Here is a 23,829-nt window from a genome sequence, read left to right on the forward strand (position 1 = left end):
TCTATATAAAAGAAGCTGACACATAATCTAGTATTCACAAGGAACTAACCAGTATGTTCAATGCTACATGGCCTTCATGCCCAGTTTCTCCAGAAACTCCATAACCTTGCTTCTTGCTTTGTGTTTTCAATTTGTCAACAACTTGCCATGCTATCCTATCACGTAAAGAGAAATGACTAAGACATATTTGTACAGATCTATGATAAATTGCAATTTAACCTATGTCCATCATCATCAACTAAATTGAAGGGTGAAAAGTGGAAAAAGATAGGTCGTAGGCCCCCCTTTTTCTTTTGCTGGTAATTAACACGAGGAAAAAATGCAGGCCTAATTGACTAAAATTCAATTTTAGTTTGGTGAATGATTTGATCCATGCAGTTCCAAGTGTCACCATACCAAGTTGTCAATTACTAAAATCATTTTGTGCTTAAATTTGTCAAGTAGTTTTCTCACAGAAGAGTCGAGCATCGGGATATTCAATGGTCTAATTTGCAAACTGGGTGCCTCTACCTAGAAGAAAGAATATCTTTAAAGAAACTAGTGGTAGCAAAGGACATGTATGCCTTTGAGTCAGCACATTAAAAGGCCACCTCTACACTGGTCAGCAACAGGACTTATACAGCATTTAAGAATATATACTTTGTAAAGTGAAGACTGTAGTTTATTGCTACACACTGCATGCAAGAGTTCAATTAGGAACCTAGATGTAATGAAACAGCACCAACCTTATTGCATTGTTTAAAAGACCTTTTGCCTTGTCAAGCTCAGCAATTGCATCAGAAATATTTGTCTTCCTATGTTGAATGGAATTAAGCATTGCAACCCTAGCAATGCGAAGCATATTGGCTCCAATCTGTCCACGGAGAAAAGAAAGGTGATCCCTTCTTGGTAGTCCTTTTCTACTCATCTTTTTTCAATTATTGTATAGAAAAGTTTATGTCAAACTGGAAAATGGCATAAAAATAGAGAAGAAATCAAATATTTTAGATTTGTTTTTGGCAATGTTTGTACTCAATTCAACATACAAATTCAAAAGAGATTATCGAATGAATAAAGTTAGTGAATATATGAAACATTGAAACTTCTTTCATAAACATAAATAAGCGTGAGAGACTTCCAATTCATTAATATATGAAACATTGGAACATTCATAAACATGAAGGAGCATAGAGAGCAGTGCATCAAAAGTAAAAGTGGAAGAAGCAATCATGAATTATACGCAGTACATTGAGTCAATGATAACCATTTAACTATTATTTTTTTTTTCAAATTCATCCACCTCCTTGATGTTATTAAAAGTAAAATAATGTGAAACAAAAAATAAAAAAAGGCAAACTCGCATGACATACAGACAACAAACGTGTTGACTTAAAAGGAAACCATTGTAACAAATTAAATTAGGGTCAATTACACGTTTGACAACTGAATTTTACCATCTCTCATATTTCAATCATTTTACTTTCAATGTTTTCAAATTAATCATTAGACATTATACATTAAAGTTTTTAAACCCTCGATCCTTTTCTCATTAACAATTTGATTATGCAGCGTATTTTAATATTATAAGCTGGCACGATATATACAATTTAATAATATAAAATAAGAAATGACATGACATTTTATTTGAGGAGTTCGGTTTGAAAAATGAAACAGATAATGAAACTATGGATAAAACAATTTCTCCGCCATTAACATGAACAACTTAGATGATGATTGATTCTTTGTTTTGAGTATTCAAGAAGTATACTGTGTAAGATGTGTAGAGAATGAAAATAAAAAAGATGGAAGAAATGACACTTCGAGGAAGTCCAGGAAACGATGAATTGTTTTTTCAAGTTTTAATTCCCTGAGTAGTTGTCTTCAACCTTTGAATTGTCTTTCATGGTCATTGAGGGTTTAAAAAAAGTTGAATTTCACGGTTTTGATGGTAATGAAAAATTTAACTGGATTTCAAGCTCTAACTCTTTTAACTCTGATAAATCAAATAAGCCTTCTCTCTATAGAAAAGTTGGGACAAAATCTGTCTAGATCAGTTTGGATCTTAGAAATGAGTCTGACAACAAATAGAAGAAATATGTTGATCTTACACATTCCTCGCTCAATCCTATTGGGGCTTCCTGAACGTTTGTACCTTGCAGATAACTTTATTCGGTAAATCTTGTGCACTATTGTTCGTTTATACTTGAACTGTTAGAACAATGATGGTGTCGGACGGTGGTTATAACGACGATCGACGTGATGATCGAGATCTGGGTTCTTTCATGTTGAGAACTGAAAATAGAGAGAAGTGAAATTAGAAGGAAGAAGAAAAAAAGAGAGGAGAAAATGAAAAAATAAAAGAAATATAATTTTTTATTTAAATAAAACAACTTCATTTTAATCTAAATTTATCTTTTTAAATATCCAAAATTAAATCGTCTTAGTATAAGTTATCATGTCATAACATCGTTAAATAATTAACGGCGGAATGACAAAAAATCCAATATATAAAATTTATTAATTAAATTAAAAAAATAAACGTAAAGTCAAATCTCTGTTAGTGCTTGAAAATTCAATGAGATGAAATTTTGCTACTGGTTTCTTCCTTCTTACATCAGACTTTTGGATGCTTACACTAAAACTTAATGCTCCTTACATGCATTTTTCTTCTTTATAAATTGGATAAAGTAACACATACCTCCCTGCCAAGTATCTTGCCCTAATAAGCCTTTCCTTTGGTTAGATTTTACTAATTGACTTGGAAAACTTAAAATCATGATTTTTTTGCATATTTTTTCATAGCTGAGTTGCATATTGTGATATGAGTTTCAAATTGCTTTTGTGCCTTTTGGACTTTATAATTTTCTATGTATGGCCTTCTAACTTCTTTATGCGCCTCTTCTACACCGAGCTGGTCTTCTTTCTTGCAGCTTAAATTGATATCTAGTTATGATAAATAAGTGACATTTACTTTGATTGAATATCCTGGATTGCTTCTCTTACCTCTTGTCCGAGAGCGCCCTTAATTTACATTCTTTATAAACTGTTCTTTTACCAATTCTTCTGCAGGTTGGGACCATTACATTTCTTACCTTAATAGGATTGCTTGTTTTTATGCTTTTCTTTCTAGCTGCAACTGTCAATACTATCATCATCTCTTTCCTCATCGCTCTGTCTGCTGCAGGAGGCTTCTTGGTTATTTTCTTTGCCTGTGTAACGGTTATTTACATTGGGGCCTTGTCAGTTGCTGCTTTTGTTATTTCTACTGCAACAATTTCAGCAATTATAGCTGCTCTTGTAGCTACAGGTATATCTTTCTCAGAATCTATTTTTAGTTTTTACTTTGTTTCATTCTTATAAATTTTGCCGGAACCTACGTCCCTAAATGAATTTCAGTCCTATAGAGTTGCCGAGGGTTATTTTAGATGATAACCCAAATGAAATTTCAACATTTATGCATACAGCATGTTTGGGTAAATCATTGCCATTATTTTCTACCCAACGTGTGGGGTGTCCTTCAGTGTCGCAGAGGCAAAAATCAGTAGAAAAGAATTATGATGGAAGACTAGTTTGTGCGAGATTGGAAAACAAAATTTGGCACAGCCTATAAAGGGGATTTGGATTAGGTTTTTTTTACTCTGCTGTGACCAATATTCATTTTACCAGCCAAGTTTGCTAAGCAATGTGAGTGATTGAGTTTTTGTGTGCTAGTTTGGATGCCCTGATTCACATTTGTTGCTGTATTTTTCTTCTTTTGGCATTTAGATTTCATGCTGTTCTGTGCCCTCAAATTTGGAATGAATGGGATACAATGTTTCAGTGCCAAAGTTGATATTCTTCCTAGTGCACATTAAAGTAGTTTTTCTTTAGAATGTATCTACAATGTTTTCTGCCGCTATTGCTTGAAGTGATGTCTCTTTTGTGGCATGGTTAGCAATTTTTATACCACTTCAATAGGTATAAGTAATTATGGTGTTTCGTGTCCTCGTAATTGCTATCTCAAACTGTCTGGACCTGAAGCTTGAAATTCTTCGTAGCGAAAATCATGGTAGGCATTTTATTAGGCAGCTTTAATTTTCTGGAGTAGTACATTTAAGTCGATGTTTCCATGTGAATCAGGGTACCAAGAAAAGCATGGACCTGGCAAAGCCCTCGTTCACCATGACTGGCATCTTATTCTTCTGCTCAGCATGTTCTTCGCTACCAGGAGCTGAACAAAGTTTCGGACTGAAACGCTTCGGTGAACGTAAAACCCCACTCCACACTCATTCAGCATGAGAAAATGTGTTTTGAGTTTCGGCAGTCAGCAGCGATATAGTCGATGTTCGGTTCATTTTACGGGTGAATGGTGTTTGTATTTCTCATCCCCTAGAATTTAAATGGATGGATGATTAGCTTTTAGCCAGGAACTAGAAAGAGCTTCACGTGATCAGTGCTATATTATTGTTATATTTTATAAAGGATGAAAAAAATATATATGTTATGTAAAAACATATTTATAAAACCGTTAAATAATTATTGATGGAGTGGTAATAAATTTTTGTGTAAACTACTCAAATGGTCACTATTGTTTGGATAAATATTCGTTTTCACCACTGATGTTTGAAAAGTCATAAATTGGTCACTAACGATATCGTTTCTTTTAATTTATTGAACACCATTAATGATTTTATTTTAATTTATTGGAATTTGAAAACGTAAATAAATTCAAAAGGTTACGTTATGAAGCCTACAATTGAAAATATTCGTCGAATTTGGTTACATCAACGTAGTTAAATTCTGATTCTTAAACAAAATTTAAGATGTAATCCTTGAAATCATAATTTATTTAATTCTCCAATTATTATTATCACTTATATAAAAATATATTTGTAAAAAGTATTTAACAATAAAGGCCATGGTTTACATATAAATACATTACATAATCTTCTTATTCAATCATTAAATAGTATTTTTAATTATTTCATTTAAAAATATAAAAAAACATATTTACTAGATTATAGTGTTTTAACAGACAAACGGAAGTACCGTGAGATTGATTCAATTGGCGCGGCGATTGATTAATGGCTTAATGCCCAAATAAGTGCCCAAGTTATACCTTTTATGTCAAATAAGTGCCTATATTTTTTTGTCTATCCGAGTGTCTAATGTTACAAACATAGCATTTTAGGTGTCCGGACCATCAACGGCGTTAGTTTTTCTTGTTAAGTGACACGTCTCACAAACAGATAATTTTAAATTTTTTATATAAAATAAAAAAAAATTATATATTTACAAAAACACATAACCCTTAAACTTTAAAAACCTCCATTTCAACCCTTAAAGTCACGCCGACCGCCACCCTTTGTTGTCACAAGAAGCTCCACTCGACCGCCCTTCCCCCGGCGACCAAAACCCCAATGAAATCATGACCGGTTAACAACCGATCAACGAAAAATTGACTTTTTAAGTCCCGCGAACTCTAGGATGAAAATCACTATCTCACACGATTCCAATGGTGAATCGGCAACAACTACGACGACATATAACTAGGATGATGGCAAGGAATACGTCGACGACGATGGTCATGGCCGGAGAGGGGGACGACGGTTGATTAAGATTAGGATTTGGGATTTTGGGATTGTTTTTATAGTATAAGAAAAGTTAGGATTTTCTTATAAATATAATAATATTTTTAATATATTTTAAAAAAATTCAAAATATATTTAACGAGAAGAATTAACGCCGTTGACGGTTTGGACACCTAAAGTGTTAACGTTTGTAACGTTAGGCACCCCGATGACAAAAAAATGTATGCACTTATTTGACACAAAAGATATAGTTTGGGCACTTATTTAGGTATTAAACCTTTAATTAATTCCCAGGCGGTAGAAGAAATGTGTCTAAATTCCGAACAACAACCGGTTGGGCGGTCAATATCGTTGGTTCGGTTAGCCACGGAAGGTGCCGACCGTGGAGTGCTTCTCACTCTTTACTCTTTTACTTTTACTACAGACACTAGCTGCTACTAAATAAACCTCTCCTCTCTCTTTCTCTCTATATAATAGATTAAAAAGGGTTTCTTTTCCCTCTCACTCCTTTTTCACTGCTGAGGAAGATGGAGAGAATAACGGCCTGTTTGGTTGCCATGGCCGTTGTCACCTTTTGCGCCGTACCGCAGGTCAGATCCAGTTCTTCCGATCATCGTTATAAAGCTGGAGATGATGTTCCTCTCTATGCTAATAAAGTGGGTCCCTACCACAATCCGAGGTATTCATCCATCTTGCTTTTCCATCTCAACTCAAATCAACTCTCAATTTTTAGCTTTCAATCTGACTTTTGCTTTGATTCACAGTGAGACCTACCGTTATTTCGATTTCCCGTTCTGTTCCTCAGGTTTGATCTCATTTCGCGTCTATTTCTATTTTTTAGTTTTAAATCTGTTTTTTGAGAGTTCTAAATTGAGTAATTTGAGGGTTTGCTCTGCACTTTCAGCACCCGTGAAGGAGAAGAAGGAAGCTTTGGGTGAAGTCTTGAATGGCGATCGCCTAGTGAGTGCCCCTTACAAACTCGTGTTTTTGACCGAGAAAGAGGCTGAGATTGCCTGCAAAAGGAAGCTTACTAAGAAAGAAGTCGCCAAGTTTCGAGCTGCCATCTCAAAAGACTATTACTTCCAAATGTACTACGACGACCTTCCCATTTGGGGTTTCTTAGGGAAAGTTGATAAGGAAGGCAAGGCCGACCCATCCGACTACAAATATCATCTCTTTAAGCATCTCATTTTTTAGATCCATTACAACAAGGATCGTGTCATTGAGGTTACTGTTCGATCTGATCCCAACGCACTTGTGGACCTAACGGAAGATGAACCGATTGATGTAGATTTCATGTACACCGTTAAATGGAAGGAAACCAACACTCCTTTCGAGAATAGAATGGACAAGTACTCGCTGTCTTCTTCCTTGCCACGCCATCTCGAAATCCACTGGTTCTCCATCATCAATTCATGTGTCACCGTTTTGTTATTGACTGGTTTCCTGGCCACCATCTTATGCGAGTTCTTAAGAACGATTTCGTCAAGTACGATTCATTTCCATCTGTATTTGATGCATGATAATCCATATCTAATTCTTAAGTATACTTGGTTTTGTTTTTAAATAGGTATGCACATGATGACGAATCTGCGGATGACCAGGAGGAGTCTGGGTGGAAGTATATTCATGGTGATGTGTTCAGGTTCCCCAAGAACAAGTCTATGTTTGCGGCAGCTCTTGGTTGCGGCACCCAGCTCTTTACTCTGTGAGTATCATCCACCGAAGCTACTTGTCTTTTTGTTTCCGAGCAATCTGTTGACTGTTATTCATTTGCTTCCTTTTCCAGTACAATTTTCATTTTTATCCTTGCTTTAGTTGGGGCCTTTTATCCATATAACCGAGGAGCTCTTTTCACTGCTCTGGTGGTCATTTATGCCCTTACATCTGGAATTGCTGGCTACACTGCAGCGTCTTTCTACAGTCAGCTAGAAGGAACAAATTGGGTGTGTAGTACTGGTCTCTCTCACTGTTTCCTCTATGTGAAAACGTGTTGCAAAAATTTGAATTTCTTTTCGGTCATTTCTGATGACTGTTCGTACCCTTCTTCATGACAGGTGAGAAACTTATTACTGACTGGAAGCTTGTTTTGCGGGCCTCTTTTTGTCACATTTTGTTTTCTGAATACCGTCGCAATTGCTTATAAAGCCACGGCAGCATTGCCGTTTAGAACCATTGTGCTGATTCTTCTCATATGGGCTCTAGTCACATCACCTTTGTTAGTAATAGGAGGTATTGCTGGGAAGAATAGGAAGGAAGAGTTTCAAGCCCCTTGTCGCACTACAAAATATCCTAGAGAGATCCCACCATTACCTTGGTACCGAAAAACTCTTCCACAAATTGCAATGGCAGGGTTCTTGCCATTCAGTGCGATCTATATTGAACTTTACTACATATTTGCCAGTGTGTGGGGACATAGGATCTACACCATATACAGCATCCTGTTTATTATCTTTATCATTCTTTTGATTGTCACTGCATTTATTACCGTGGCTTTGACTTACTTTCAACTTGCTGCTGAAGACCATGAATGGTGGTGGAGGTATGTTGTTTTTAGCCTTCTGATATGCATAAATGCATGCATTCATAAGATCTCACAGAAAACATGTGTTGACATATAGACCCAGTGCTGCTTGACGAATATTTTAACTTTTCTCATATTATTCTTGTAGTTTACTATCTGTATGTATGTTTGTTGTTTGTTGCATGGTGTGGCATGGCAATCTTTGACTTTGCATAACTTCTTGTTATATAGATGGATTTCCGATATCATATGTTGTAATAGTTCTCTCCTCCAGAATTCAGAATCACAATCTCAATTTGTATTGTTTCATAGCCAAAATATGAGAAACCTGACCCAGTTTTCTGTCTATCTTGGATCATTTGTGGAATTGTTTATATGAATCATTTTATGACTAACCAACATTCAGATACCATCTCGAGTGCGTCTTGTGGGGGTAATCAGCCGATCTTAACTGATATTTTATTTGGTCTATCAGGTCCTTCCTTTGTGGTGAGTCTACCGGGTTGTTCATATACGCATACTGTTTGTATTACTACGTAGCCCGGTCAGACATGTCAGGCTTCATGCAAACCTCATTCTTCTTTGGTTATATGGCTTGCATTTGCTATGGCTTCTTCCTCATGCTTGGGGCCACTGGCTTCCGTGCATCTCTGCTCTTTGTCCGACACGTCTACCGTTCTATCAAGTGTGAGTAGGAAATGGGATGGTCTCCCTCTCTTGCTTGATCGGAACCAAGTTGAATAGTTAGTTTATCAAAAGATTATACAATGATTATGAAAATGCAGACCGGAAACTCATGCATGCAAGCTTGGGGTGTTATTGCCGCGTTGTATGAAATATGGATCATCTAAACCTTACTTGATGCCAACAAAAACTTGTATTTCTCACTTCACTCATTCCCTTCTTGTTATTGGGATACACAGTTTAGGAAGAACTTCTGTTAATGCGATGCTTTAAGAACAATAACAAATGTCTTCATTTTGCAGTCTTGTGTCCGCGTATTGTGCTGGCGACTGATTAACAATGAGCACTTTACTTTCTCTCTTATTTCAATTATTATACTTTCAATTTTTTTAATTTACTCACTGAACTTTCGAATTGTTCTTGTTTTGGTCACTACAAATTATTTTATTATTATTTTAGTATGATGTGGCATTTTTTATTATTAAAATATAAAAATAATTTAAAATAAATAATAAAATAATATTTTCACTTCTCCATCATTGACCACCGTTCTCAGAACCAATTATCGTTTGATCTCAAATTGTACAGAGAGACTCGCTTTGACATGCCGAGCTTGAATTTTGATGGTCATTTCATCGAAAAATATCCCAAAACCCGTGAATCTCAATTGAAACATTTCGATTTTCTTATTTTTCATCTCAGGGGATCAAGGTGAAGTGACTCATGAAATCTGAGACCGAGCAATCACCATCTAAGAACGATGGTTGATGTTTTAGTTTTCTCACTTTTGATCGAATTTGGAGCATGTTCCGACAAAATGAAGGTCGAATTTAGACTTAGGAGGTTGAGAAAAAGTGATTGATGAAATCTAGGACCGAACGACCACCATCTACGACATCGATGGCGGCGTCCAATGCCCGTGAACAGTGGACGACCATCTTCTATTTTTATTTTAAATTATTCTTATATTCAATAATAATAATAAAAATTTATGGCATACCAAAATAATAATAAAAAAAATTTAGAGTAACCAAAACATTTGAAAGTTAACTGAATAAATTGGAAAATTTAAAACATATTGAGTGAAATAAAAAAAAATCAGTAAAAAAACGATATAGTTTAACCAAAACAAAAATATAAATCAATAAACCAAAATCAAAGCTTAGAACATGTACATAAACTCTAATCTTATATTTAGGGTTTGAATGTTTCTTATCCAATGATATCTTGACACTTAAGGATTACGAAATCTTAGCTTTAAAGCGATAATGAATATATAATTGGATCTTTGAGACTCAAGTTTAATTTTCCCTTTATTTAAATATTTTTAATATATTTTCTCATCACACACACTTTTTTATATTTAAAGATTTTGTTTAGCATGTTTTTATACCATATACTTTTCATTTTCAAAACATTTAAAATATTTATGTTGCGTAAAATTTTAATTAAATTGATATCATAAATTAATTGAACTCTAATTCATTTAATAGTATATAGAGAATTCAGTGATATATAATTTATTCAAAACCATTTGAAGATTAATTTTGTTATATAATTGTATATTATTTTTTGAAGAACATTTTTATTATTTAAAACCAAATATGGTTATGGCTCAAGTGGTAAGAGATAAATAATAAAATATTTTAAAATATTAAAATCTTTGAAAGCTAATTTCCATGTTCTAAATTAATAAAGTTGATTAAAATAGTTCTATTTAAAAGTACTAATTTAAAGATAAAAATAACTATTTCATATTATCAAGATAAGATCATTTGTTTCTGTTAAGAATTCAAGTATTGTATTAATAGATTAAAGGTTTAAACATTTTGTTAATAGATTAAACAATTGTTAATTTATATTTTCAATTAAATTTAAATAAATTTATATAATTGCATTAAATGGAAATTCATGATATCATCTCTAACGACTTACTTTGATTTTCTTAAACGGCGGTGGGAGAACATTATCCAACAAGATAAAGTATTAAAACAACAAGGGTAAGCTATGCAAATATTCCCCTTATGTTTTCGGTAATGATGAACTTTAATCATTAATTTAAAAATTAAGGGAGAGTGATACTTAAAGTTATAGATTAGTTCGATTTTAGTCTTTAATATTATCGATTCATTCGATATTAGTCTCTCAGTAATTAAATCTCGTTCGATTTCAGTTCCTAAGCCATGTTAGAGACTTAAATAAAAGGGGTTAACGAAAATTAATGGCTGACGGATTAAAATCGAATGGATGGATAATGTTAGAGACAATTTTCTCTGAATTTTTAAAATTGGTGATCAAAATCGGACAGACCCTAAACATAGGGGATCATCCGCCTAATTTGCCCAAACAACAAATCAATGTATTATGATGATAATAATAATAATATCTCGAGCTACGGTTGTACAATTCCTTTCAGGTTGTTGTCTTTGATGCCAGGGTAATGAAGGGGAAATGTAAATAAAGAAAAAAAATCACAGAAAATGTTTCTGTAGTTTGGAGAAATTCCCAGATCTGTGATTGAAGAGAGCAAACGGAAAAGGATGAAAAGTTGATAGTGTTTATGATGTTAGGAGCGGTGCAATTGGGAGCAGCGGCGGCGTGCGTGGTGGTTTTAATCCCGATGGGAATGGCCGGTTGGCATTTGAGCCGAAACAAGGTGCTCTTTTTCAGCGGCGCCCTTTTCATTTCTCTAGCCATTTGCGTCCATTTGACTCCCTATTTCCCTTCGCTCCCCGAATTCGTCAACTCCGTTTCTTCCGTCGTAGTCTTCGATCCCCGCACTTCGTGCACCAATTTGGTCAACGACATTTCTTGGCAAGTCAACCCCAAAAACGCTTCTTCCCGTTTTCACATCAACGCCACCGACGATCTCGATTTGTACGATAAGCGCTGGGACTGGTCCGGTTCCCACAAGCTCAAAGCTTGCGACTTTCAGAAATTGTCTAGATCCGATGCTTCCGATTTGTTAAACGGATCCTGGGTGATCGTCGCCGGTGATTCGCAAGCTCGATTGTTCGCCCTCTCTTTGTTGAGTCTGGTTTTTGGGTCCGAATTCCAACGCATGGATTCGGTCAGAGCCGATTTGTTCAAGAGGCGTAGTGATTACAGCATTTTAGTTGACGAAATCGGTATGAAAATGGATTTCGTTTGGGCGCCTTACGTTGTGAATTTGACCGATTTGATCACTGATTACAAAACCCAAAAGAGCTGCCCTGATGTTATGGTCATGGGGGCTGGTCTTTGGGACATGCTTCATTTCAACAATACATCAGATTATGAGTTTGCCTTGCGGATGTTGAAAAGTAAAGTAGTTTCTTTGTTGCCATTGTCGACTGAGTTGCCCATGAATGAACCAGTAGTTGGTTCAGTCCCCATCAAGTCATCCTCCCATTTGTTTTGGCTCGGCATGCCGGTGCTGATCAATGGGATGTTGAATACAGAGGAGAAGAGGGAGAAGATGAGCGATGCAGTGTGGCATGCTTACGATCGAGCACTCGGCGATAGTAAGCTATTACGCCAAACCGGCGGCCCTCTGCATTTGCTGGATTCCCAGTCATTGACTTGGAATTGTGGTCCGCGTTGTACATCCGATGGTATGCATTATGATGGAGCTATCTATGAAGCTACCGTTCAGATAATGCTAAATACATTGCTTATTGAATCTCATCAGAGGCTTTGATTATACCTATGATTTCCCAGGTTTTCTCCCCTGCTTTGGATTAACACACAAGTAAGCTTTTTGTATGGCAAAAATTCTTTTCCTTTCATATTTTTGAAAACCGAATATACATTTGTTTATATACTATAGATTGATTAATACACTTTGTACGATTCACCTCTAATTTTGTTTTGTCCAAACTTGATGGTTGTACCATCTTGGATACATTTTTTATAGTAGCAGCGACCGAGTAGATCGACATTGGCTTATATAGTGTTTGTGCATTTATGTAAAGAAGGATTAGTGATGAAGACATGATTACAGTAGGTGAAGCATTACTAGTAGCCGAGTGGTTCAAGTACCTAGGGGCAATATAATTCAGAAAGATAGAGAGTGATGTAGAATTGTGACAAGAGTTTTGTGTAATCGAAATCTACCTATGAGTTTTAAGGTAAAGAGCTATAGGAAAATTTTGAGGGACCTACTTTGCTATATGGTACAGGATATTGGGGTAACAAGAAGCGACATATACGAGTGTAACCGAGACACGGATGTTAAGATGGGTGTATGGCAATAATTAAGGAGATAGTTAGAAATGAGGATCTCTATCTCAAAGTGGTTTGGCGTCGCAAGGACGTGGTCACATTCTAGTGAGTAATTTTGGGATCGGTACCCAGACTAGTACCAATATTACGAGGGAGAAGTATCAATACCAAGGTAGGGGTATCGATACTAAATTCCTCATATACTTTTAAATATTGGTTTTCATTAAATAAAATACACTAACAGTTATTAAATATATCTAAATAGTCATTTTGATTATTAAAATTTTAAAAGTTATGAAATATTATTAATTTTATCAAATTGTTATAAAATACTCATTATTTTTTGTTATGATGAGTGTAAAATTATAACATTTCTAATGATTATTAATAAAAATTTAATAAAATTTAATAAATTATTCATTTAGTACTTAAACTATCAGTTTTGGTCAATCTTAGTACCTAAATTTTTAATTTTTTCAAAATCACACCTAACGTTTATTTTTCATTTCCTTTTAGTACCACGCCGTTAAAAAACTTAAAGCTGTAGCACTTAAACTATCAATTTTTGTCTGTTTTAGTACCTAAATTTGCACTTTTTAAAAACAAAACTTAATATTAAATTTTGAACGAGGTACTAAAATGAAACAAAAACTAAACTTTAAGTATGATTTTGAAAAAAATGAAAGTTTATGCATTAAAATGGATAAAAATTAATAGTTTAAGTACTAAACGTGTAATTTACCCTAATTTGTAATAAACTAATAAAATTTAATGATTATTTTATAATAATTTTATAATTTCAATGATTATCTTACGACTTAAAAAAAATTAACGAACAAAACAGTTTCTTAAGTATAGTTTAATGATATACCTATCATTTTTTTTATTTGTGAACATAACTGATTTAGGTAGTTGTATATTTATTAGCAAAAATCAAGATTAAAATCTTACCAACTATCCAATTTTATCTCATTAAGATAAATAATTCACTCTGATTAAATAAAAAAAACAATACTGTTTATTTCATATATATTCCTTTTAGTTTACTTCATGAGAAAAACAAGTACTTTAATAGGTCGCCGCCGGCTGGAACATCTCGCTTTATTTTCAAAACCCCAAAAGCTCTGAGGTAATCTCTTTCCTTGTATTTCAGTCACTTTTGTCATGACTAGTTCACTTTTTTACCGCCACTCTGCCCCTTTTCAATCAGAATAATTGAGGATGAAGATATTTTGCTTTTGTGTCTACTTGGGTGTGTGAACTGCACAAACACTCGGGTCCTTTTCACCTTCTTGACTTTTGTTTTTTGGGTTCTTTGGCATTTTTTGGATATATTTTTGATGTTACTGTCCAAAACCCAGTTATTTTCTGTATCTTTTCTGTGTGTTTGTGGTTAGTTTATGTCCCATGGCTTCCTGGAACTCGGCTTTTCTTTTATGGTTTAAGAATTTCAGGAGTATTTTTCAGGTTAGTGGAATTTATAATCGTTGACTTGAAATTTTCATCTTATGGTCGTGATAAATATATTACTTTGTATATAGCTGATAATGTTCATTCAATGGGTTTCCCCCTTTTTTCACAGCTATCATGTTCTTAGTCTACTGTTTCTGCTTGATCTGGTTGTTTCCTCGTATTTCCATTTTTCCTATATAATTGGTTTATGCCTTTAGATTTGCAGAACATTAGTCCTTATGAATCATTGTGATTTGTGAGTGATTATGTTATGTTTTCTAGTTTCTCTTATTGGCATCTAAACCTTGGAATCTGGACTGTGTTCGAACTGTTTGTGAGAGTATTTCATCATGTTCGAAGTGTTATATTATACCTTCTGAAACTAAAGAACGGTGATTTTCTAATTCATACAAGTTTTAGTACCTATTACCATAAGTTTCACCGCACTAAGTTTTTGGAATGAAATTGGAATTTAATTATAACTTACAATAACTTCGTCATAATTTCTGAATCCTGACCTAATTTTCACCGTCTTTCGCAAAGGTTATCAGTTGTTAGATTCTGATAATTTGATGGAGCATTATATGGGTTTTGGGCTTTTGTTTTGTTGACAGAAATTGATGGTTGAGGTTAATTATTCAATTCTTGGCAGTAAGTTTTTTGTTTTTTTGCATTCAAATTTCAGTTAGTTTTCTCTGTTCAGCTAAGACTGAAGAATTCTTTGGTTGAAATGCATATCAATATCAATCATTTCTAAGATCTTCTCTTAAGATTGACTAAAGGTTGGACGTGACCTTTTTTGAAAAATTAGAATCGTCTTTGATGCTGACATATTACTTTGTGTCTATGTATGCCGGAGATCCTAGGATAAGTGATGGTTTAGCTGGTTATTTACTATGAGAATTTTGTTATTGATTGTTTCATGGTATGTTCAAGCCATATTGAATTGGGAATTTCGATATCGTCTTTCATACGTAGAAGCCATCCATCTCATGAGTTTTATGCTTTCTGTGTTAATTAGGGAATGGGAAAGTATGGTTGGACTATTGGGTTGAGTTAAAATAGTCCCCATTCTTTATATTTTTCATCTATCGTGTTGATGGCTGCTATTCTAGTGCCTCAAACATAAATTTATTATTTTTATAGGTTTTTGCTTGCCAACTAAAGAGATAAAATCTGAATAAATGTAATATTTACCGCTTGATGTTTACTTATTGATTTTTCTATCCCTGGATTGAATTCTGGGTTATAAGAAAAAGTGTTCTTTAAAAATTTCATACTATCTTCTCTTAGGCTCAAGAATCATTGAAAAGTTAGAAACAGGAAATATAAACCCGAACACCACCTTTCCTAATTCAAGGTGTAAAGGGGCAGGGTATCTTGTGTGTTTGGGGTTGGAGGGGGTTGGGTGGGGAGGGTGGTTCATATTTCATCCCTGAAGACTGGATGGTTTGTTGGCTAGGATTTATCAAGCAAGAGGGTGGAGAATTCTGCAAGTGCTGGTAATTGTTTGTCATCCCTTGATCTTCCATTGATAGAACAGAGGAAGGAAGAGGTATCACTTTTTTTTCTTTTACATTTGGATAAATGTGATTTTTCTTTGACCTTAACATATTAGAATATTCAAGCAAGCAGATCTAATAGGTTATAGGTGTATACTGGCTGTAAATGTCCCTTCCAGAAGAGAGTTATGACAATTAGGCATCTTTGTTTGAACTGAATGTAGTTGTGAATATTGAGATGGCAATGGCCTGATGTGTTGATTTTTGTCTTCATCTTGTATGCTGGAATTGAAATGTTCAACCGACTTTCCTTGACATGCTTTTCATCAACCCTTTTCTTGAGAATGGGGTGCAGTGTATAAACCGGAAGTTATCAAGCTAAGGTCGTATTCCTGTGAAATTTCTATGATGAAGCATATAAAGATGTCAAGAACTTTTTTGAACTGAAGTAGTTGTGAATATTGAGATGGCAATGGCCTGATGTGTTGATTTTTGTCTTCATCTTGTATGCTGGAATTGAAATGTTCAACCGACTTTCCTTGACATGCTTTTCATCAACCCTTTTCTTGAGAATGGGGTGCAGTGTATAAACCGGAAGTTATCAAGCTAAGGTCGTATTCCTGTGAAATTTCTATGATGAAGCATATAAAGATGTCAAGAACTTTTTTGTTGCTTATGCTTCTTCTGTATTATCCCTTGAGAAAAATGTATCGCCTATCAATCCTTGGCTAAAACTAGTAATGTCAAATTCAAATTGGTTGGTTATCTGAGCTAATCATGTTCTTATCTCAGGAGTTCATCTTCCCAGCTTTAAATCGGCATTCATTATTTCTAGTGGAATTTAAGTTTTGTTATTTTTCATGTTTACTGGGGGATTTTGCATCATGCGTCGATTGTAGCCAATTTCCATATTGTGCATCAGAACCTACAATACATAGTCTGACAGTGCTCTATTCATGTTTGTTAAACAGTACAAAATGCAAGAAATCCATCTTGGTTCACATACTATAAGGTCCCATGGCCTCGCCGTTGCAAGGACACACATGCATGATTGGCTTATTCTTCTGTTGCTTGGGGTGATAGAGGTTATCCTTTATATTATTCATCCATTTTATCGCTTTGTTGGGAAGGATATGATGGAAGATCTTAGATACCCCTTTAAAAGTAATACGGTTCCTGTTTGGGCTGTGCCGGTAATTTTTGTTTGTCTTGCTTTTAGATTGAAGTCCTTATTTTCTGTATAAGTTACCCCCCTTCCCCCTTCTCACTCACTCTTTTCCTTACTTGCCCCCGATATTTAGATGTATGCAATGCTGTTGCCAATGCTGATTTTTCTCATTGTGTACATCCGTAGGAGGGATGTTTATGATCTTCATCATGCTGTACTAGGTAAGTGTAACATTTGGATATTTCTCTGTTTTATCAACAAAATTTTCTTCAGCGTGGTTTAAAAGGAGTATCATAACTTTAAAGTGATTACTAAAATTAGTTTGCTAATGCAGGCCTCTTATTCTCCGTTCTAGTGACGGCTGTTCTTACTGATTCGATAAAAAATGCTGTTGGAAGGCCTCGGCCAGACTTCTTTTGGCGCTGTTTTCCAGATGGAAAGGATGTATGCCTCTCTAGACCTGCCATTCTGGGAATATAAATTTTCACTACTACTACCTTGACTTTTTTGTAACGTCAATGTTTATTGAAAGAAACTCAACTTAGTTGCTTCACAGGCTTATGATAAATGGGGAAATGTCATATGTCATGGCAATAAAAATGTCATTAAGGAAGGGCATAAAAGCTTTCCAAGTGGGCACACCTCTTGTAAGTTCCTCTTATACTGTTGATTAATGTTCATATTTGTTGAGATAATGAATATTTTCAGATTGTTATAAACTTATAATACTCTTCAATTCTTCGTCTAGTCATTTTCACTCTGTAATCTCTGGAGGATTTTTGGATTCATTTTGTAGGGTCCTTTGCTGGGTTGGGTTTTCTTTCACTTTACTTGTCTGGAAAAATCAAAGTATTTGACCGCAGAGGACATGTTGCAAAACTATGCGTTGTTTTTCTCCCTTTATTGGTTGCATCGCTTGTGGGGTCTCTTAGGTCAGTATTGCTCATACTAAGGAGTTGTTTTCATTCACGACCTGCTCTATTTACCTTCTTAAGATTATCCTTTGTAGGGCTCGTAGTGTCTACATTTTGCTATTTGCAGTTCTTCCCACCACCATATGATGCCAATGGTACGCTCCCAAACTCTTTTCTTTTCTTCCTTATTATAAAGTTGATTCTACAATGGTTGTACCATCTCCTTTAGGAGTAAAAGGGGAACACATTGCCTTGTGAGTCTCAGACCCTGAGTTCTTCAATATATAAGTACCAGGAAAAGTATTAAAAAGTTGAGCTTACCCGTGTTAGATGCGAACCGATATCTGATACTCACCTGATTCTGTGTAACATGGCGTGTCACTCTTGACATCAATGATTGATGCATTGTTCCCAGATATATTAGTAATCTAAATTTATCTGAACTGTTGCTGAAAATTGTTTAAGGTTGGGGGACTTATGCATATTTTCGAGTATTGGAGGAGTCAATTGCAAATACGACAAACACAGCCAATGCTGGGAATCCGCACAATGCAATTTCAGGGGAGATTCAGATTGCGAACCAACAGGAAGGACGTCATGATAATGGATTTATGGGAATGCATTTAGCACGCGATGCCGATTCAACGATGGGAGATATGGAATCAGGGAAGAGCTAGCTCGGTGAGTTTGATGTATGTAAATGAGGAATAGGTATATATGCACACCTCCTGAGCTGGATAGGTATATACAGGCTCATCTCGTGAGTAGTTATGGGTTCTACTGCTATACCTTTTTATAGCTAATAACGGTAAAGTAGCAGAGATTGACTAGATGTGAGTACTGAACACAGTGAAAAAAATTAAAAATAAATAAAAGTTCCCCGTTATGCCTGTTGTGTTGTTATCGAACTGACTGGACCGATTTTGTTTCAAACCAAAATTCTCAATGAATAACAATAATTTCTTAACCAGTTTGAACCTTATTTGTGATTCCCCAATTGGGTTACCAGCTTGAACCTAAACCCCCAACTCCCAAGAATCCAACAAAACCTTCAGAAACAGTTAAAAACAATGGTGTATCTCAACATCAACCTAAACACAGCTAAACTCCAGATTTTGATGTCACATTCAAGCTGATACACATCATGAAAGATGAAGCATCAGTAGTTAGAAACTCAAGAAATCATTCAAGTCCGTACCATGGCTTTATTAGAAACCCAACATGCCTTTTCACTCTTTTAAGGACAAATATTCTAAAGCAAGGCAGTTGGATGTTCTTATTCCTTTCTCTACTCCCCTTGTGCTTTAATACTTCGATTTAAACCCTTTTTACTTTTTGTTAATTATCTCGGTCTTGGATTTATGTATGCGATGAATGATTAGTTGATGAAATGTTCGATTTAATTTTGAATTTGATACGTTTTAATTTTGAGCGTCTGCTGTGACATCTTTAACTCAATTTACGATTGAGTCAAATTATGCTACGTAACTTCAATTTCTCTCTCACTAATTGTATACACACACTTATACAAATAATCAAGATTATCCTCCTTTTATGGAGAAACTACTTTTTAACTATGATGAAAATACCTTGAAATTATAAGGAAGAATCTAAAAATAACTCATTTATTTTTTTCTAAAATCATCAAAGTGCACAAGCTACCTAATTAGAAAAAAATGATCATACTAAAAAATATTAAAATCTAAATAAATGTCGTCAACACTAACAAAAAAGTATATATAATAATGATGGTTTGTAAACAAACTGTCAACAATACAACTCAACTGTGATATGTTTTTTGTGTTTGTAAGTATCGATCAATATCCAATATGAGGAACCAAAGTATGAATAGTTCAACAAAATAATTAAATAAACATCAAATAGAGTAATAAATATATAAAAAAAAATACATACTACAAGAACATACAAAAAAATATATACTACAAGAACATATAAAATCATCCACCATTTTCATATAAAAATCAAGTAAACAAAAATAATAATAATATAATTATAATCATAGGAAAGGGAAGAGAAGAGAAAGGAAAGAAAAAACCAACGATCTATAATCAGTTTAAGATTGATACTGTCATCGATGTTGAAAAAATATAATAAATTAGAAGAAAAATGACATAAAAAAAGAGAGTGAACAGTTATATATTTTTTATTATGACCTATTGTTTTAAATAAATTGTTGAAATTTAGTGCGAACCAAACGATCTCAGTGGTTAAAAGGATGATTATCATTTCTAGAAGTCTTGGATTCGAACACGTCGTCTGCAATGGTGTACGAACGGTTATTATCAAATGATTAAAAGTCTTTCAAATAGATATTATCTTATAATCACCTCGTATTAATAAAAAAAAGGCTTAAGGGTCACCTTTTCTCCTTCGTCCTTATCGTATTTTCGTATCAATTTAGCCCTCGAAATTGCATCATTCTATATCTTATCCCTATCTTAAAACCCTGAATCCTAACTTAAGGTTTATAATTTAAGGTTTTAAGTTAGGAGTAGAGTATAGAATGGAGCAATTAGACAATTTTAAGGGTTAAATTGATGCGGAAATCAATAGAGGCGAAAGTGATAAATTGAGTCTACTACGATTGCAAAAATTACCCGCCCAAACAAAAATATTGTATTCTACCAGCCAAGATGACTAACCAGTATATTCTCCGCTAGTAACACATATAAATTTAAGGGAGGAATCTGCTACTTGAGAACCGTATCTGGTGGATATTAAGACAACTGAACTCCCAATGGCCAACATTACATGCACCATTCTAATTTCTACAAGAATCTTTTCATTTTGGCTCCATACATTCCTACTTTATTAGAATCTTCAATCACTCATTTCTTACTAAATCGTGAATAATATAACCCCAAAATGATTCTCGTGGCATCCTTTTCTACTTAAAATATGGGTTTGTTGTTGGAAGCCATGGACGCAAGAATTGACCAACCAACGTCTTCTCTCAACAAAATCGTTTTCACTTCATTAAATACAACACCATATGATACCGACGCCTCAATTGTCATTAATTAATTGATTAATATGATAATAATCATGCAACAAAACCAACAATAAGTTGGTCTAGTAGAATAAGACACTAATTTTTTTTAAGTAAGATCATTGAGTTGAGAGAAACGTCCCCAATCTAAGTTAGTCGGTCAATAAATCTAATACCGATGATTAACACTCGTGATTACTACCTTGTCATTGTGATTAGTTTAGAAGAAACTCATCCCAAAATATTATTTATTAAAATATGGGGAAATATAACAGTAGTGGTTGTTGGTTATATAACAAGATATATTAGGCGACATATATTTGATTGGAGAGGTCCATGGTTAGTTAAAGTTGTGAAATGGAAGCAACAAAGTTTAATAATTATTAATCTTACCTAAATATCACTTCACGAAAAGCATCCTAATGTTAGCTAGTAGATAAACTAGCAACTCAAAATGATTATACAACATTAGAAAGAAAATTGATATTAATGTATAGTTGGCCAAGAATTTTATTCAAATAATAGTAGAATTATGATAAACACACATATTATAAATTTAAGAATTAGAAAATATGGCCACTTCTCATCGTTTTAATCCCTTGCTATTATTTTAACTTCATTTATGAAAAGTTCATTAATAATAATTAAAATATTAAATTTAAGAATATATATATATATATATATATATATATATATATATATATATGCGCGAATCTCTCAGTTTATATAACATAGATTGTTATAAATTGTTAGTGTTTAACTTTTAATTTTGGGTTCACCTGTATAACTAATTTTAGGGTTTAACTTTTAATTTTTATAAAAAGATGATGAGATGAATCTATAATATAGTTGAACTTAAAACCAAAGTTTATCGTATTCAATTATGGATCTAAAATTAGAAATCGAAGAACGAGATCTAAAGTTTTAATTTCTTTTAAAATAATGGGTACGTAAATTTTTTTATTTAACACATCAAACTAAATTTAATTATTTTTTAAAAAATAATTAGATGCACTTGACCCTACGAAGGCTTAGTGCATCCGCCCCTGATCATATTAATTCATATTCAGCGATACTTTTGATAAATAAAAAATTAATGATATCTAATATTGTTCATCATGTATATTTGTCTATTTGAACAGTCGGGAGTAATCACATGATAATATTTATTTAAAAGAATTTAACCTATTGATAATATATATGCGTATGTTATTTTAACCTAATTCTCTTTAGAATTTGTTATTAAAATCATTTTATAAAGTTTTTTAAAATATATATTCTCAATAACGCTAAATTTAATATTAATATGTTAGTACGGATTAAGAAGACACAAAAATACAGGAATTATCGAATAAAAGAAAAATCCTGCCACCATATTTTCTCCAACTCACATTCTTTCATGCCACGCCAAACATTCCCTCCAACCTAACACCTTTTACCCCACTCACATCTGCTCTAAAATTCCCATATAAATATGTCTTTTTATTTTTATCCGTATTATTTCTCACCTTTTCTTCCTTCTACGCCAACTGCTAATTAGTTGACAGTTCTTTATTTAAGACCAGTAACGGTTTCGTAAGCCTCCTTGTCGGGAGCCAATTTTTCAAAGTCTTCATCATGGAGAAACCAACTTCTCCGTCTTCCGATCTAAACACCAACTCTGCCGTTGCCACCGCCCCAGTAGAGAACCGAAACTACGTATCGCGACCGCCGTCTCCTCTTCGATATCATTATGACCAAGATCTGACCACCGACTTCTCTTCGATGTACAACTTCATTTTCTCACCAAATTCTGCTCTCCCTCACTCCCTTTCCTTCACCCCTTCCTCTTCCTCATCCTCCGATGACCTGAAACTCGCATCGGACAATTTAGCCACCGAACTCCGCCTCAACCACGCTCGTCTCATCCTCGAGTGTCAGCAACTGAGTGACCACTTCGACCATTGCTTCTCTCGCCTAGAGGCTCTCATGGGAGAGCTTGAAAAGCTGCGTAAAGAGAACATAGATCTTAAGGTGGGCAATACTGAGTTGATCAAGTTATTGAACCTGTCGTCCCAAGCCTCCATGAATAACAGAAACCTTCAATGCGAAAAACTGCCGGATCTGAAGAAGAGTTCACTTCCGAAGAGTGATTCATTCAGGTCACGTAGTTATCTTCAGGTCAACCCAAGGCAAAGAGTCGTCACTCCCTCAGTGACGGTGAGTCTCTCTTGTATTTTCTAGGATGAATTTATCTCAAATAAATCTTTAAAATCTTGGAATATATGCAGCCACGAGTTAGTGTTGAATTAGTGGAAAGAAGGGAGAAGGGAATTGAAGTGGAGGTATACAATCAAGGGATGGTGAAGACGGAGATATGCAACAAATGGCAAGAGATAGGCTCGTGTCCTTACGGAGACCATTGCCAGTTTGCCCATGGTATCGCCGAGCTACGTCCGGTTATCAGGCATCCGAGGTACAAGACCCAGGTTTGCCGGATGGTTCTTTCGGGCGAGGCCTGTCCGTACGGTCATAGGTGCCACTTCCGTCATTCTCTTACGAACAAGAGCAACTATTAGTTTCGCCCTAATTCTTATTCTTCAACTACAAGGTTAACGTAAATATCTTGGAGGATTTCATACTGTCGTAACCGTTTTTCGGTTGGGCCCCGAAATTGGGTTTCGACTTGAAAAATATGGATTGGAGTCGCCACCGACCACTTTAAAACGAATTTAGGTGGGTCGGACACCATCTTACCTGATCTGCGTTGTACCAGAAACGTGTCGGGTTCGGGAGTCGGTTACGGCCAAGGAAGGATTAGCACTCTTGAACCGCCCTTTCGGT

General features: G+C 34.6%; 3 protein-coding genes and 1 pseudogene across 5 annotated transcripts; all 4 read left to right on the top strand.

The window, feature by feature from the left end:
* The first annotated feature begins 5,995 nt into the window (after positions 1 to 5,995).
* LOC120120952 lies at positions 5,996 to 8,847 on the top strand (annotated as a pseudogene).
* A 2,331-nt stretch (positions 8,848 to 11,178) lies between these two features.
* On the top strand, positions 11,179 to 12,474 carry LOC120121063. Its single transcript, XM_039140537.1, has one exon. The coding sequence runs from the start codon at positions 11,318 to 11,320 to the stop codon at positions 12,434 to 12,436; it is 1,119 nt and encodes a 372-aa protein (XP_038996468.1). The 5' UTR covers positions 11,179 to 11,317; the 3' UTR covers positions 12,437 to 12,474.
* A 1,763-nt stretch (positions 12,475 to 14,237) lies between these two features.
* On the top strand, positions 14,238 to 18,886 carry LOC120121052 (lipid phosphate phosphatase 2-like). 3 transcript variants are annotated; one of them, XM_039140528.1, is made up of 8 exons: positions 14,238 to 14,427; positions 15,875 to 15,967; positions 16,886 to 16,999; positions 17,216 to 17,303; positions 17,417 to 17,526; positions 17,639 to 17,729; positions 17,879 to 18,151; positions 18,462 to 18,886. In XM_039140528.1, exons 1-8 carry the CDS (start codon positions 14,368 to 14,370, stop codon positions 18,671 to 18,673), a joined length of 1,041 nt encoding a protein of 346 aa, XP_038996459.1. In that variant the 5' UTR covers positions 14,238 to 14,367; the 3' UTR covers positions 18,674 to 18,886. The 3 variants fall into 3 exon arrangements, with proteins under 3 accessions (XP_038996459.1, XP_038996457.1, XP_038996458.1); XM_039140526.1 differs by having other exon boundaries at positions 14,242 to 14,427; positions 16,886 to 17,107; XM_039140527.1 differs by lacking the exon at positions 15,875 to 15,967 and having other exon boundaries at positions 14,245 to 14,427; positions 16,886 to 17,107.
* A 3,544-nt stretch (positions 18,887 to 22,430) lies between these two features.
* On the top strand, positions 22,431 to 23,633 carry LOC120121082 (zinc finger CCCH domain-containing protein 14-like). The gene is made up of 2 exons (XM_039140552.1): positions 22,431 to 23,205; positions 23,277 to 23,633. Exons 1-2 carry the CDS (start codon positions 22,624 to 22,626, stop codon positions 23,562 to 23,564), a joined length of 870 nt encoding a protein of 289 aa, XP_038996483.1. The 5' UTR covers positions 22,431 to 22,623; the 3' UTR covers positions 23,565 to 23,633.
* The last annotated feature ends 196 nt before the right edge of the window (positions 23,634 to 23,829 follow it).

The sequence above is a fragment of the Hibiscus syriacus genome, unplaced genomic scaffold (assembly GCF_006381635.1).
Source record: "Hibiscus syriacus cultivar Baekdansim isolate YM2019G1 unplaced genomic scaffold, ASM638163v2 tig00110356_pilon, whole genome shotgun sequence".
Lineage (NCBI taxonomy): Eukaryota > Viridiplantae > Streptophyta > Magnoliopsida > Malvales > Malvaceae > Hibiscus > Hibiscus syriacus.